General features: G+C 36.8%; 1 protein-coding gene across 7 annotated transcripts in view; it reads right to left on the bottom strand.

Moving 5' to 3' along the window:
* Positions 1-3119: 3119 nt before the first annotated feature.
* Positions 3120-18385, bottom strand: part of LOC128555118 (uncharacterized) — a 28588-nt gene continuing 13322 nt past the window's right edge. For 2 of the 7 annotated variants that reach the window (XM_053536584.1, XM_053536583.1), the window contains one exon: positions 16984-17711. In XM_053536584.1, coding sequence (XP_053392559.1) covers positions 17548-17711 — 164 coding nt within the window. In that variant the 3' untranslated portion in view covers positions 16984-17547. Of the gene's footprint in view, positions 3221-4610; positions 4738-5218; positions 5291-5764; positions 5866-7715; positions 7801-9382; positions 9455-10858; positions 10913-14748; positions 16687-16983; positions 17712-18385 lie in introns of those variants that run through there. The other 5 variants (XM_053536586.1, XM_053536585.1, XM_053536587.1 and 2 more) reach the window with 5 other exon arrangements.

Here is an 18385-nt window from a genome sequence, read left to right as displayed (position 1 = left end):
AAACCCCAGGTGCACAACTACACATGCTGACCAACATTCCTGTAAAGTTTTGTGACTCTATGTCAAATACTTTTGGAGCTAGGCGCGACACAACATTCTCGGAAGGACGGACGGGACGGACGGACGGACGGACAAGGGCAAATCTATATGCCCCCCCCCCCCCCACAAAGTGGGGGCATAAAAATGTACATTATACGTGAAATTTACCAATGGAATGAACGTCACGTCTACACTTTCACTCATTCTCTCTGAATGGTGCTGGTTTACTAAAAGCTAAGCTGTGATTACCACATAACACTCAGGTTACATAATTTATTCCAATAACACCTTAAAACTTAAATTAAAACACAGAGCGCAAAACTTTGCAAACGCTCTGCATGATCTGCGCAAAATGACTGAAAACGCCACCTACGGCGGGAATTATTCCAAGTCAGGTAACTCTAATGGATAAGAACAGAAATATCTGGTCACAAGGAAAGAACTCTGTTTCAATATGGTCAGACACCGCTAAATCGAACAATACGAACAAGTAAGGTTAGAGATACCAAATTTTCAAAATAAGCAACATATAAGTTACATATTTCCCAGGCCTGAAAAATGACGTCCCATCATTATCAAAGTCAAAGTATTCTCGACAAATACCAAACAGTCAATATGCTAATGTCAGCATTTTAAAAATACAACTACCATATACTACTAACTGCAACTACAAATCTACATATAAGATATACTCAATTTTTACCTTTGCTCATATTACTTTTTTGTATCCTTACCTTATCGCTGTCCATTGTCTAACAATTACAATGTATAAATATCATTATTTCTAAGGATTAATTTTCAAATTTTGTTAAAAACAATTATACATATCAATATAATAAAAATATTAATAAAAACATACATGAATGACATTACCAGAATAAGCAGCAAATTTACAATGTCAACAAAAGTGTTACAATCAATAATACACATTACTGAAAAATACTGTTGACTCATCTCCTGGCCATTTCACTATCTAATGTGTCCAATACTCCTGACTCCATTATCTGTTTCAGGACTTGAAATATTGGATCCTGTGGCCAAGGTACGATTTTGGTAGTCATCAAATGCTTAGGAAATTTTCTGTCTCTTGCTACACGCCTTGGTTTAGGTAGAGGTATAAGCGGTTCTTTATGTTGTGTTTTCCTTTGTTCTGCTGCTATAGAAATTGTTTGCGTCTGCATGTCTTTCTCCTGCCTATCTTCATCTATCCTGCCTATCCTGAATTGCCTTGTGGGTGGTAAATTGAAGTAAATTGCCCTACGATATGTCCTCCATTGTTCTCCGCTAGGGTGTGGCGACCTTGACCAACCTTATATTTTACCGGAGCAGCCATACGATATCCACCCCAGTGTTCCCCGTAATGACGTCATGGGGTTTTCGGATGACTCATCCGATAGGACCGGGGCCTCCTAGCCTCCAAAGCACTACCCGCAACTGTCCGGACTATACTACACTCCCTGTTATGATTTTCACCCAGTGTGACCGAAAAAAAAATTATACCAGCCATACATAACAAATCTTACTGTTTCCAGGTAATAACATCCCATCCATTATGCTGTCATTCTTTCCTATCTTCCATTTATTTCATTGAAGGGTCAATGACTTCGACACTTACAAAATTACATTACATTTTAGAGACTAAAGCTTAAAAAATACTTTGTTACCAATCAAATCGTACAACAAGAAGACCGGAGATTAACCCGACTTCTGTCCACACGCCTTCCATCTTTCCCTTATGGACAATGATACAATTTGTTTGTTTTTTTTTCCAAATACCACCAATGATAAGACCTCCATTTAGGAATAGCTTTTATGCACTTTCCCTATAACTTTTTTTCCTTATCGAGCAATGACACTATTACTTTTTTCGTCTATGACGCTCGAAAGTCTTCTTCAAGTAAACAGTGTATCCACCCTGAGAGAAACTGAAACTTTCTGGGATAAGTTATTAATTTGATCTATGATGTGCGTGTTTTTAACCTTAATCGCTGTGTAATGAATGAACTTCATTAGTAAAATTAAGCTATAAACAATCGAACAGTACTACTTGTAGAGGGCGTTTTGATTGTTCGGAAAAATCTCGTATAAACTATTCTACAACGAGCCGTGGCCTTCTTTAACGGTAGACTTGTTCCCTTCCAGTAAGACATACTGAGTGAAACTTGGGCCCAGCTATCACTGTAAGTAACGTACCCAACATCTCAATAATTGCCATAATACAACTACAAAATGTATAGTGGATAAAATGTGAATATAGTGGACAAGCAATGTCTGTGTCTTACATTCAAAATACAATCTTGAAATTCGGAAGAAAATGTATATTTCTGAAAATCATAGCTTCTCAAAAAAATCTAGCTTTTCGGGACATTTATTTTATCACTCTAAATCAACTACCAAGTTTCAAGCTCGCGTCGTTTGAGTTTTGTGACTGCATCACACAAATATTTTGGACGTGTAAAAATAGTCCCATATTTATATATATAATCTTGGTATTTATGCGAGTGTGTGAGCAGCTGAGAACTACTGTTTTAAACAACAAAACAAGCAGCAACGGATTTTATAATAATTATGAACTTTATATTCACATTAGAAATATTCGGAATCACTCTGCTCTAGGGTTAGGGTTAGTCTTTAGGGCTTACGGTTTAGAGTTAGGGTCAAAATTGGCCCCACCCTGGGGCAAACTTAGTTTTACAAAGAGTTGTATAGAGAAAACTTTTAAAAATCTTCTTGTCTTGAACCACAATGCACAGAGCTAAGATATTTGGCATGTAGCATTGTCTAGTGGACCTCTACCAAAACTGTTCAAATTATGACCGGTCTATGCAAAATGAAATGTTCATTCTTCAGGTGTATCGGTTGAAATATCACTCAATAAGCACTGGCTTTTAGTCATTTTAGGGCTTTGATTGTAATATGCTTTGACCTGTTATCCGCAAACAAATACTCGATCAGAGTCTGGTCATAAAAGTCTGTGAAAGAGATCAGTGTCCAACGTTGTTGTAAGTTCCGTTTATCAAACTGCATTGCTATGTGCATATTACTTATTTGTAGAACGACAAATAAAGGGTAAAAGATAATAAGAGAATAGCGAATTATTTATTAATTCAAAGAGTTAAAATTGACAAAAATACGCATTTACAAAGTTCTCCAATCTGTATCCAGAGTATCACCACTCAGCCTAAAATAGATATCAATAAGCGTACAAACAAAGTGTTTTCAAGAGAATACTGAAGTACATATGACAGAGATTGAAAGACATTTTCAACCAAACTATGATGACTTCGTTCCAATGGATCTCCGTTAAATTTCTCCTCGAACTAAGAATAAATGCTGTTATATTTTCTGGTACTTCTGGATCAAAGACTTCATTCGATGTATCAGTTTAGTATAACATAGTTCCGCCTAGACCGGTGCTAGAGGACGTTAGGAGTGATACAGATTTCATTACCATCACGAATAGATCCATTCAAACCGAGTCCTGTATTGCTTTTCTTGGCTATATTCTTTGCTTTCGAACAATATTCTTATGTATTTTGTCATTCATTTAATCAGGCCACCATACCTCCTGTACCTTAAAGAATATTGCCCATTATCAAACTTGTCCAAGATTTTTCAGCTACTAGAGTTTTGTGTACGTTTCATGAAAATATTGAGGTTTCCAATGTGGTAATTGGGATAACGGTCTATTGCCGACTGGCTGAAGGCGGACGAAGGGTGATAAGAAACAGCTCCTTTCGGGCTGATTTACCCACTGGATTTCCATAATTTTTTGAGCAGACTAAATCAAACCACTACAGTTAACATATGTTCTTCTAACAGATTTGAGTGACAGCTAAAATTAGCTTAAGTGCGAAAAATAACAAGAGCTGTCACAGGAGACAGCGCGCTCGACTATTTTGATGCTGGATAGTGAAACTGGGTACATCTGAGGAAACTGGAGCTGTCACTAGAGTGTTTAATGACTCCAATGGCGGATGAAGATATTGCACAATAGCTCGAGTCTGTATAAAAAATATTAAGTTATAAGAGAGGTAAAGATAAAGTGTATCAAAACGCTGTTTAAGTATAATTCTTTTCTTTCTTCTGACTTGACCTGGTGATATAGTTTTTGGCCCCAGATGACCCAATATCTAACTCGTCCAAAATTTTATTGCGTGTAACATTCTGACCAAGATTCATTAAGATTGGGCCAAAATTGTGACCTCTAGAGTGTTCAGTCAAATTGTTGACGACGGACAACGACGGACGACGGACACAGGGCGATCACAAAAGCTCACCTTGAGCACTTCGTGCTCAGGTGAGTTAAAAACTAGTAATTTAACAACCAAAAGAGCAACAATATCGAATCCAAATATTTGTTAACACGCCGCCTTGTTGACACAAATAGTTCTGCCATTAAAAAACTGCTTCATACATGTCAAAGTAACTTCGAGATCAGCCATTCCCTACACCCGAAACAGTAATGATTTTTCAAAGTCGTGTCTACAATGGGACGCTCATGAGCAGCTGTAATGTAATGGCAATTTGCGTTATAAAATACTATTGCAAATATTATCACACGAACATACCAACAATGGCAACCCCATGTCCGGCAACAGTACCATTGCAATTTGTGTTACAAAAATCGGAATCACAGCAGTGTTTACAGGTGAGAGTGGAACGCTTTTCTCCGATTCCTCTCTTCTTTGTGGCACACTGATTTTATAAGGAATAAAGCTACGTTATACTCCAGTTGTAAGGCAATACAGTTTGATATATATATAGATGAAAACAAAGATGCGAGTATCACTGTTTAGCTGAAACCATAATTACATAACTACATGCACCCCAGCTTTTTGTACACATTTTAAAGATTAAAGATTGTGTTGTTTTTTTACAAGAATACTGCAGAAACTCTTTGAACCACTATTTTTTTACAAATTGTTTCATATTTGCTAAGACAGTAAAGTGTTTTTAATTTCAAAAGCTACTGACACACAAATACGGAGTCACGTTGCTCTAATATGGCGAGTAGACCGTACAACTCGCAACATACTGTTCTAAGCTTAACCCTAAATTTGGACAAACCTCATTTTCCTTGAATGTCGGACTAATAGGCGTACATGTGCGCAGTTGGTTGTTTCTGCGTTGTTGTTTTTTTTTCTCTATCTGATGAAAAAAAATATTTTTCACTTACCTCTAGATTGTTTTGACATTCCATTTCGAAGTGCTTGTAATTTCCCCATGCATATTCTTCAACGCTACATACCTGTTTAAAGGTGTTTTTTTTTGTATTCTAAGTTTTTAACAATATTCTATTTTCATGTCATTTCAAAATAAAATGGGACAGTTTTCATGGCATATAAATTCATAAATACCCGCAAAGCCTACATTAAATTCCAAGTACCCGTTACAAATTTACCTCTGATTACCACAACAAGACAAAAGGTCTTACGAGTTCCTATAGGATGCAGAAAGTTAAAGTTAAATCTAAATCAGGCTTTATCTGTGAAACAATTGTTGAAGAAAATAACCCAAATCAAAACCATTGATTATTGTCACCAATGAGTATCACTATTTTCAAACATTTGGCCCGACAGTTTATTTACTTTAAGACAGTCTCGTATATGTGTCATTTTCTTTGTCTTCGAAGTAAATGAGGATCACTGTTGAACAGTAGCATCTGAATTGGTATAATGTAACCTAAACATCACTCGGCAGTAAAACATATAATGTCAATTACCTGTCCTTGGTTACACAGAGAAATGACGTTGCATTCATTCGGTGATGCGGCATAACTACAGTCATAGCACAGCGGACCTCTGCTTAACACACCGGAAATACCTGGAATACCCGAAATCATTTTAATTTTGTTTTTATACATGTAAATCATGATCTTCAAGTATGTATTGTTACATAATGATATATGTGTTTGCTTCGTTTGAACTATGATGTCAAAATTTACTTTGCGCCCGTCTGCTGTAAAACGTTTAATCAGTACATGTGTTATGATCTAAATTCTCGCCAATGTCCAAACATTCAGATTTCAATGTCAGACAAGCTATTCAAAATAAATGCACGTGGCCATTGTGGAAAAAGTATCAACTGAACTCGGTGGTATTGTAATTCATTCAAACATTTGCTTATTCGGTTCGTTTTTTTTTAAGAAGCCGAACAGAAAATGTAACATTTCATTATGACAAAAAGTTTAATATTTAATTTACTACATTGTTCATGTTTTGTAATTTTTATTCAATATAATAACCATTCTTATGACACAGTTATAAATGAGTGAAACAACAGATAAAATATGATTATTTTGCATTTAATCCTGAAGTACCGTTTGGTATTTTATAAACTAGACCGACATACGCCATGTACGCTGTAGGCTACAGTTGTTTTTCTTAGCAGTGTATTTTGATTATGATTCTGCTTCATATCGATGTGACAACGAAATCTCCACTCTTATGTCTGGTTTAAGAAATAGACCATACATCTTCTATAAATTGATGATGCACACACACAGCAAAAATAAATAGAGTACCCAATTTGCATGTTTGATGTCCAGTTGGCATTGTCAAATGCTGTGCATTAAGCATACAATCATTCACATCATTTTTTCGTGTCTTAGGCTTAAAATATGTGACCCATATATCATTGAATAAACGGTGACGTAATTTACAGTCGTTTAGGACATAGATAATTGAAGAAAAAAAGAAATATTTTTAATACACCTCCTCTATTCAAACTGGCAAACTTTGTGTACACCCCTGAACAAAATGTTTCTTTCGTATACCAAATGTGTGTTGTTTAGTAAAATGCATAAAGAAGGTGAACCAAATTTTGGAAAATTGTTTTCCTGTCACTGGTACTCAAATAAAGTTACTATAAGCTGTAACATTTTACTGACTATAATAATAAGAGGTGCTTTTCGATGAAAAAAAAAATTCTTAGAAATCTCAATTAAAATTTATTTAAGAAACCTTTGACAAGCAAGTGAGAGAACTGAACAATTAAAGACATTTCGGCTTATAAATATATTAGGCTCCAGAGATAAAACTCAAAATAATCAGCATTTTTTCTTCTTATAACATAGTATACTAAAAATACAAATGTTAGCATTTTTTTTTTGGGGGGGGGGGAGAAAAATGTGACAATGGGCAATTTAGAAAAAAAAGACAGTGTCGATTACCTACAGATATACCTACAGATATCGGTTTATACTAGTGCATTGCTTCTTGGTTTGAAAATGTTTTTTTAAGTCTAACCTATTATCTTTCAGAAAAATCTGACTTCAACGGTGTGCTCACTGTATGCAAGCAGTCCCGGAAACGGCCTGAAAAGTTGCATCTTAATTACTCACTGTATGCAAGCAGTCCCGGAAACGGCCTGAAAAGTTGCATCTTAATTACTCACTGAAACTCTTTTTCCCTCAGAAATTCTGACTATTATTTTGATATAGTAAGTACATGTATATGACACAACTTCTTTCAAACGTTTTGGCAATTGTTTTGATACATAGCTTATGGGCCATTTCGTTACTTCTACTTGTTCTTGAGGTTTGTGTATTATCCACTACCAAAATCGCCTCTGTCAGAAATAAATTAAATACATATTGCATAATGTATCAAATAGACTTTTATGATCAAAATGTGTCAAAATATAGCTGAATATTTATTCGTTAACTGTGTTACCTGTTTCGTTACAGCCTCTCGAGTTACAGAAATCGTCAGAGCAGCATTCAGTACAATGTTCTCGCCCAGAATGTTGTGTGCAATCCTATTAAAAAATAAGTTTGAAGTTTAAGTTAAAAGGAAGTTTAACATGACTTTTAAAATAGTCATCAATCAAAGGCCAAACTGGCTTAATGGATGAGAGCTTCAGAATGCATACCAAGTTTTGACTCTACCAGCAAAGTCTCTTCGTTTTATTCTAAATAATTCGCTGCATGCGTATGTATTATTGCGTAATGATTTGTGACAACAAGTAAATGGGGAAAAAAAACAACAACAATATTTGCATTACTTCAGCATTTGTAATGATTAACTTATATGACTCATATGTACTCACATATATTCTACTGTAACATACCTACATAACGCAGCTAAACAAGCCGGCGCGAAATATATCTTCTACAAGATCAGATACAGCACGATCTAACCAGAGCGAAAGAAACCCCACAGAATAGAGAGAAAGTTTTAGATACGAGAATGTCCTATTAAAGAGCATCTCAGAAATTTTCAATGCCTGGGCCGGAATTTGAACCATAAACCTCTGCATTGAAGTCGACCTTCGGACTTTGGCGCCACTAAAAAGCTGACCATTCAGTAGTTCATATGGATCGCTTCCTTTGTGCTTTAGGCCAATGCACAGCGCGCGACACGACGCATGATATGACAAGCGACAATATGACACAACGGGCGAGACGACGAACAACAGGCAAAATACGCACGACAATGCGACATGACGCGCAACATTAATGTTGCGATGTTGTGTGCTATTGTTGCCTATCGTATCATGTGCCATGCATCGTGTTCCATTGTCGCCGCCATGTTGTGTTTCGACCAGCTACTCTTCTATGTCTACATGTGATACGACATGCAACACGATGCACTATAATGCCACACGACACACGTTACTCGACCGATTGTAAGACAAGACAAAGCGACAATAATGTCCCGCATCATGTCGCAGTGCCGTGATCGTGTTGCATTGTTATGCGTCGTGTCGCGTTATAAACCCTTTAAGGTCGACACATGACATGCGATATAACATGCGATAATACGAAACGACGCGCGACATCAATTTGATATCGTGTCGTTTTTTCGTCCGTCCTATCGTTTCCCTTTGCCGTGTGTCGTGTCGCGCGTCGTTTCATATTGTTGCGCGTCGTATCTTATGTCTTGCATCGACTTAGGAGAGTAGAGAGTCTCCACGCAACATGAAGCGAGACAATGCGACACGACGCTCGACACATGATACGACGGGTAACAATATGACACGACACTGCGACACTGCGACCTAACATAAGACAGACAATACATTACATGAACCAAACATGATTCCGCCAAAAAACAACAACAACAACAACAACAAAACGCTCATTTAACCCGACGGGTGGAAAGAAGTGCATTGTGCTACTACGTCAGCTTTTTGGAAACGATATTTAATGTTTTGAGTGTCAAAGACTTTACACTTTACCGCCTTGTTGAACTAAAATTTAGCCTGTTTATGTAATTTCTACAAGGACACAAATTCAGCATAACTGAGGTCATATATGACACTAAAATCTCAATTTTTCAAAAATGGACGTACGTCACTCTGGAATAAAGGTGATGCAGTGTCAAAATTGGAAACTCACCTGCGCCAGTTTACAGCCACTTTTAAAACGTATTTCATTTTCCATCTGGATGTATTTCTCCAGGAAACAAACCTGAAAATGTGATATTTGATAAGTTAATCATGTCAGCATATCCCGTTGCTTCCGCAGTATTAGTCCGAGTACACTTTCCAGTGTACCTTTGAAATAAACTGTAATATTTTTATACAAAGTCTAAATTTAAGAACCCGGAACACTGGCGCCAGACCAAAAAGAAAATGCCACTGTACATGTTATACCCTACCCCAAAGTATACTATTAGAACCATGGTCATGAACGGGATACTAACCCATTTCAATCGCGCATTTCCAACCTACAACGCGCAGTTCGATAAATGGGCACTATGCATACTGAACAAGTGGTAATTTATCTTCCATCGTGTCTCAATATTTCATATCACAGAGATATTCCTCATATTTTATGTTTTCGTCAACGTCAACGTCAAAGTAAAAACTTGGAGAAAACTAGACGAAACATCAAGGCCAAGTTTCATCAATTTGCTGCTGTGATAGTTTTAGAGGAGATGCCGTTCGAAGAAAAATGTACACGGCCGGATGCACGGACGGACGGTGAATGATCTTAACAGCTTACACCGAGCACTCTGTTAACTGTCAGTCAAATGTGTCCATCGGTGTTCCCATATATATCCGGTAAAATAGGGACTTGCCATAACATTTTACTATTCAAAGAGTTTTTGCATTTTTTTTCACGTGGGCTTTAATATCAGTAAGTCATAAGCTTACAAGACGTCGAATTAGCGACAAAACAAGTTTTATATGGTTGTTTATGTAATTAGGAATCCAGTTTATTTTGTTGATCATATATACGAACTTTAAAACAAGGTTAGCTTCTTGTAAGCTCGTTTATTATGCTAATGTTCAACATAACTCAGACTGGAAGATCATTGAGCAGGTATGCAAAAAGGAAACAATTTTCGTTTATAAAGAGTCTCTATGGGTTTATATATTGCAATGGCTGGTTCTAAGGTTGCCAGTGCATTTGCAATTATTGCTCCCACAGAAAGCAAGGTAAAATGATTCCATAAGATTCAAAAGTTATTTTAAACAAAATTCCTATCGTAATACGATATAGAAACTTGAGCGACACTATAAGTGACAAATGTTGTTCAATAGAAGGATTCCATGTGTAAAAATTTAGTAAAACTTTAATATAGTGCAGGCGTCAAAGCTGCAATAGTGAAATATTACAACTTAGATTTTGGACTGATTTAAAGAAACCCTACCAACGAAAGAGATTCCTTTATGCTGTTTCAAACCTCTTTGACACCTGTATCAATATTCATTATCAGGAACACCTTTCCTCTCCGTAGCTGCAGTGTTCTACATGGTCACATAGTTCTACATGCACCATATCCGAACAACCTTACCTCTCCGTAGCTGCAGTTAGTGTTCTACATGGTCACATAGTTCTACATGCACCATATCTGAACAACCTTACCTCTCCGTAGCTGCAGTGTTCTACATGGTCACATAGTTCTACATGCACCATATCTGAACAAACCTTACCTCTCCGTAGCTGCAGTTAGTGTTCTACATGGTCACATAGTTCTACATGCACCATATCTGAACAACCTTACCTCTCCGTAGCTGCAGTGTTCTACATGGTCACATAGTTCTACATGCACCATATCCGAACAACCTTACCTCTCCGTAGCTGCAGTTAGTGTTCTACATGGTCACATAGTTCTACACGCTGCAATAGTGAAAGATTAAAACTTAGATTTTGGACTGATTTAAAGAAACCCTACCAACGAAAGAGATTCCTTTATGCTGTTTCAAACCTCTTTGACACCTGTATCAATATTCATTATCAGGAACACCTTTCCTCTCCATAGCTGCAGTGTTCTACATGGTCACATAGTTCTACATGCACCATATCCGAACAACCTTACCTCTCCGTAGCTGCAGTGTTCTACATGGTCACATAGTTCTACATGCACCATATCCGAACAACCTTACCTCTCCGTAGCTGCAGTTAGTGTTCTACATGGTCACATAGTTCTACACGCACCATATCTGAACAACCTTACCTCTCCGTAGCTGCAGTGTTCTACATGGTCACATAGTTCTACATGTACCATATCCGAACAACCTTACCTCTCCGTAGCTGCAGTGTTCTACATGGTCACATAGTTCTACATGCACCATATCCGAACAACCTTACCTCTCCGTAGCTGCAGTGTTCTACATGGTCACATAGTTCTACATGCACCATATCCGAACAACCTTACCTCTCCGTAGCTGCAGTTAGTGTTCTACATGGTCACATAGTTCTACATGTACCATATCTGAACAAACCTTACCTCTCCGTAGCTACAGTGTTCTACATGGTCACATAGTTCTACATGCACCATATCTGAACAAACCTTACCTCTCCGTAGCTGCAGTGTTCTACATGGTCACATAGTTCTACATGCACCATATCTGAACAACCTTACCTCTCCGTAGCTGCAGTTAGTGTTCTACATGGTCACATAGTTCTACATGCACCATATCTGAACAACCTTACCTCTCCGTAGCTGCAGTTTTCTACATGGTCACATAGTTCTACATGCACCATATCCGAACAACCTTACCTCTCCGTAGCTGCAGTGTTCTACATGGTCACATAGTTCTACATGCACCATATCCGAACAACCTTACCTCTCCGTAGCTGCAATGTTCTACATGGTCACAAAGTTCTACATGCACCATATCCGAACAACCTTACCTCTCCGTAGCTGCAGTTAGTGTTCTACATGGTCACATAGTTCTACATGCACCATATCCGAACAACCTTACCTCTCCGTAGCTGCAGTGTTCTACATGGTCACATAGTTCTACATGTACCATATCTGAACAAACCTTACCTCTCCGTAGCTACAGTGTTCTACATGGTCACATAGTTCTACATGCACCATATCGAACAAAACCCTTTCCTCTCCGTAGCTGCAGTGTTCTACATGGTCACATAGTTCTACATGCACCATATCTGAACAACCTTACCTCTCCGTAGCTGCAGTTAGTGTTCTACATGGTCACATAGTTCTACATACACCATATCTGAACAACCTTACCTCTCCGTAGCTGCAGTTTTCTACATGGTCACATAGTTCTACATGCACCATATCCGAACAACCTTACCTCTCCGTAGCTGCAGTGTTCTACATGGTCACATAGTTCTACATGCACCATATCCGAACAACCTTACCTCTCCGTAGCTGCAATGTTCTACATGGTCACATAGTTCTACATGCACCATATCCGAACAACCTTACCTCTCCGTAGCTGCAGTTAGTGTTCTACATGGTCACATAGTTCTACATGCACCATATCTGAACAACCTTACCTCTCCGTAGCTGCAGTGTTCTACATGGTCACATAGTTCTACATGTACCATATCTGAACAAACCTTACCTCTCCGTAGCTACAGTGTTCTACATGGTCACATAGTTCTACATGCACCATATCTGAACAAACCTTACCTCTCCGTAGCTGCAGTGTTCTACATGGTCACATAGTTCTACATGCACCATATCTGAACAACCTTACCTCTCCGTAGCTGCAGTTAGTGTTCTACATGGTCACATAGTTCTACATGCACCATATCTGAACAACCTTACCCTGTAAACATGAAGTCATTGGGCCAACGACGAAAAACCGTCAAAGGATAATCGTTGTTGGGCCACTGTTGGCCCAACAATGATTAATAAGTATTGTAAATACAGCTGTTGGGCCAACGTTGAACCAACGTTGAATTTCATTCACAGATATCTCTGCATTGGCCCAATATAGATTTTCAGAGAAAGACTTATACAGAGAAAACATCGTTGGCCCAACGTTGGCCCAACGTTGGCCGATTAAAAATAATAATATAATAATTATATATTTTACGGGTGAATGTTTTATCACAAGCTCCTACAGGTATACAGGTTGTGTACGTGTAACATGCAATATTTAATTAATAATTAAATACTTTTCTGCACCAATTCGTAATCAGTTAAATCTGGGCTAATTAAACCTAAAATTTATTTGCAGCCGTAATGACATTTTGAACTATTTCAAATCTACTACCCTGAAAAAGAAAGTTAAAAAAAAAAAAACACTACTAACTCTATAACAAATATCTAATTTTATACAGTCATAAAATGTTTACAATTAATCTGTTGAGTATTCCAGAACATGAACTCTCGTTAACCCGGGTTATGTAAGAAATCCCAGAAAATGTGGTTGATTTTGCTCTCTAGGCCAGATTTCTAGCTGCATATATGTGAAGTAAAGGAAACTGTTATACATGTGATAGATCTAGATTTAACAAAAACCCGGTCTACCAGCTATAAACTGTAAGTAGAAGTTTTTGAATATATTTTATAAAGTTGTGGAATCAAGTAAACAGAGAATTTCTTAATCCTGTATGCAAGCAATATCCATGTGACTTAAACATACGTTAAATATTTTTATCTAAAGCCGGCGGATGGCACTTGTGTTGAGTATTATATTCTTTAAATAAAATAACTCATATTCTCGTTAATTCTAACATATTTTTCTCGGTTAAATACAGACAACAAATAAATTTCATACATTTTACGCAAGTTTATATCCAGAGGTTTATGTGCATTTCTTTTGTTATATTGTTATCAATTTGACGTAGATGGTTTAATCAACATTATGATTTTTTTTACAGGGTGCTGTTCAAGAAAGTAATAATGGAGTGCCTAGCATTGTGGTGCACAAGAAAAAACAAGAAGAAAAAAAGGAAAGCAGCAACTTCAGTGAGAAAAGAAAACAATTAAACAGAACTTGGATATATAATGAGTTAATATACAGACAGTTATTCACTTTTAAATTAGTGGGATTTAATAAGTGACTGTAAAAAGAAACATATTTAGATTTATAAAAGGCTGGAATCAATAATTGAGATGTTGTAGTGATGAAATATTCTGTTATATTTCTTCAGGAAAATTGCAAACAAACTTTAAATTACTGTTAGATTTCTTTTTGTTAAAGTTTAACAAAATCACAACTATTTGAAAATAAAATACTTACTAAATAATGTTAGTTTTAGTCTTTTTTTCAGTTTCGTAATCGTTGGGATAGCGTTGGCCCAACGCTGGACCAACTATGATAGACGAAAAATGCTGTTGGCCCAATGGAGGGCCAACGATAAGTGCAGGATACCAGTTGTTGGCCCAATGGAGGGCCAACGATATGTGTAGGATTCCAGTCGTTGGGCCAACGGTGTACCAACCGTTGGGCCAACGTTGCGCCAATTAGCAAAATGGCGTTGGGCCAACGAAGAGTCTGCCGTTGGCCCAACGTTGGGCCAACGCATGTCTGCTATCTGGGTACCTCTCCGTAGCTGCAGTGTTCTACATGGTCACATAGTTCTACATGCACCATATCTGAACAAGACATGCATACTGGACCTGAAAAGATAACTCACAGTAGTCAACGAACATTCCAAGTTTATCAGACTTATCAAAAAAACATACAGACAATCTTTAACCTGGCCGTTACGAGATATCTTAAATACTGAAACATGCATATAGTTAAAAAGTATAAACAACACATGGTAAATGTTCATTAGAATGTATGTTCAACACAAGTGGTACACAATATATCAAAGGCACAAACATCACATAATGTATGTCAATGAAAGGCACAAAAACACACACTGCATGTTCGCAAAAAGGTACAAATAACACAATATGTTTATTCTAAATGATAAACCAACGCATGTTAGTCCATGATAACATATACATTAAAAGAAGACAATTTATGTTTAATGTACTGTTAAAAACAACATGCAAAATGTATATGGTAATTAAATTTAGAATTATAAGAGATATATTTTATAATGTGACAACTACGCTACACACTACATTAAAAAAAAAATCTGTCATTTAGCTCACAATTCAAAGAAAAATCATATTTATCTAATTTCTGTTGATATTTTACTTCTTTGAAATAATAACAGCATGGTAATATATAATGACTTGTAGAAGAAGTACAGGGTAACAATATGTCCAGTTCAAAACAGAGACAAACAAGATGCCTATTTAACTTTTGTTGATGATGGAGAAGTCCCTAAGTACATTTTCCATAGTGGAACTATCATTATACGCCTTCCACAATTAGCACAAGACAGACACATAAAACAGAGGTTTCATAATTGACACACGTGATATGAAATATATACTATATGCACAAATAACACTCAAAGCATGTTCAAAATAGATAATGATAAAAATATGTATTTTTAAAGTAGATACAAAATAGCAAACAATATGTATGTTCAAGAAAATAACAAATAACAGTTAAGGTCTACCATCCATTGTTTTGCAATATTGAGAAGATAAACATTAAACTGAGTCTTGTACAAAAGTATATCTATCAACCGTTGCTTAAAATATTGTATGAAAGTGTTCACATCAACGTTTAGCGGACATTCCTAAACATAGTCCATTCTGAGGCCATTTTGGTTTTTCATCATATAGCATTAGTGCATTTATTTCCATTATTACACAATTTTTCGTGAGATAGAGATAACATTTCGCGTATGTTCAAAATAAATAAAAACGTGCAAATATTACATGTATGTTGAAATACCCTTTCTGACCACTTCACTGGTCTGTGTGCTTGTTGTCGGGGTGCTTGCCAAATGTGTAACTGTGGCAGTCTGGCAGTTATCTGAAATATACTGAACTGCATTTTTGTAACTTTTCATGGTCTTTTACACCACGTACAAATACATACGTTTGCTATTATTATTATTACTATTTATTATTATTATTATTATTATTATTATTATTATTATGTACAACTCTATTTTGAATATGTCATTGTATAGAAATAGGAGTTTAATCAAATTATTCAATTTCAGTTTCAGGTAGTAACTCATTTTATCGCCATAGCAAAACACTACTATATCGACTTACGGACTCGAAATTCCACTTACGTAATTCTTATTCTAGATTTGGTATATGGAAATTTTGACTTACTTAACTCGAATTTCAAACTTAGTATCTGAAAAGCTTCGACTTAGGTAACATCGAAATTTCGGCTTAGTATCTTGCTTTCCAACTGTGTATCTGTAGCTTGAAATGTACTGAACGGCATTTTTGTAAGTTTTCATGGTCTTTTAACTACGTACCAACACATACTAGTACATTGGCTGGTGACTCATTTAAAGTTTCCAAGCTGTATAATAATAATTACAGAAGAGCATAAGTACCAGGAGCATGATATTTATTAACTCGAATTATTAGATACTACCTCGAAATTTCGACTTATCAATTTGAAATTTCAGCTCACTAACTCGAATATTTGACTTAACTAACTCTAATTTTAGACTTGGCATCTGGAAATTTCGTCTTATGTTACCCGAACTTTGGTCACGATGGTTCTAGAGCGATCACCTGAGTATTACAGCTTAGATGTATGGCAATAAGTCACGGCCCCATTCGCGGCCATGTTTTTTCACAAATCAAGTCTGAACAGTCTTGGCAAAAATGTTAAATGAAAAACCATATTTGACAAAACAAATAGAGAAAATAAGCCACGTTCATGACATATCAACATATCATTATCAATTTTGGTAGAAAGTCACCTATCCAAAGAATGATTCTGTGGAATTATTGCGACAGCGTCGAAGTTGGTTCAAACAAAGGATTTGACAAGTTTTAAAGCAACAGCTTTGATAGTTTAGGAGAAATGCTGACCTAAACATAAAACTTAACCAGGCAACGCTAACGCCGACACCGACGCCGACGCCGACGCCGACGCCGACACCTACGCCAACGCCGATCAAATAATGACAATAACTCATCATTTTTTTCCCAAAAATCAGATGAGCTAAAATTCATGGTCGCCATGAACGTAGCTTATTGGAGAGGTCTATCATCCTCTTCATAGTGTTGGCTTTCAAACTAGGAGGATTTAGACTAATCTACTAATTTTACAGCGTTAGATTTCACTTTCTAGCGCAAATTACGGTGAGCCAGTCTAAAATGGCCCAATGTGCTTGCGCACAAGTAAGTTTTGAAGTCCACTAAGACGAAAATAATTGTTCGTTTAAAATAAAGAAATATAGTGTAATACTATTGTTACAAATTTTGGAAACGGTTCAGTTATATAGATATATATTTACTATTCTTTGTTCGCAGTATTCAAAGATATGATATGCATTGAATCACGTTTGCCCCGTTCGTTTGGGCCACGGTAGATCTGCCGGAATAAGAAGATCTCTTCCGAGATGTTCGATTGTGCGTCTTCTGTTTTTAGAAGATCTTCTGTGTCTTCCACCCGATAGTCTGAAGAGGTAGCAGAGATGTTAATCATGTGATCAAAACAAGGCAGCAATTCGACATATAAAACTTACAAACTGAGTAATAAACTAGAACAAATAAAATGTTTAGAATTTCTTTTTCAAATAGCAAATTAACAATAAAAAGAAAAGAATGATATATTTTTTCACTTCCGGCAGACGTCCGTTCGATTGGGATTTTCTTCCAAGTTTTTCTAAAGCTTCTCGGAAGCTATTTTCTTGGGCCCAAACGAACGGGACAGTTGACAAACAAGCTTGTCAGGCGAGGTTCTCGCAAAAATGGTAAGATGCCAATTTGGCGGCTTTCACCAGGGCCAAGTTTGGACTTGGAGCCAAAGACTTCAGTGTACAATTATTGCAGTGGTAGCTTTTGAACATTTTAAAATGAAATTCAGTAATTAGGAAATGCTTGGGTCAACAGTCCTCGGATTGGCGGAGGTTGATCATATCCTGAAGATGACTTATTGATTTTTAGATCATTGGGTCGTGGTTACAGTGACCTGGACCAGAAAAACAGTTTCCAGACTATAACCCAAGAAAGCTTGGGCCTAGGATCTCTAAACTTGATATGAAGGTTGGCCATCACCAACAGAATGATGACCCCTAATAGGTCACAGTGATCTGCATCAGGGAAACTGTTTTTCGTATATAGCACAACCT

The sequence above is a fragment of the Mercenaria mercenaria genome, chromosome 2 (genome assembly GCF_021730395.1).
Source record: "Mercenaria mercenaria strain notata chromosome 2, MADL_Memer_1, whole genome shotgun sequence".
NCBI lineage: Eukaryota > Metazoa > Mollusca > Bivalvia > Venerida > Veneridae > Mercenaria > Mercenaria mercenaria.
Note: the sequence above shows the minus strand (reverse complement) of the source record. Positions and strands in the feature narration are given on the sequence as shown.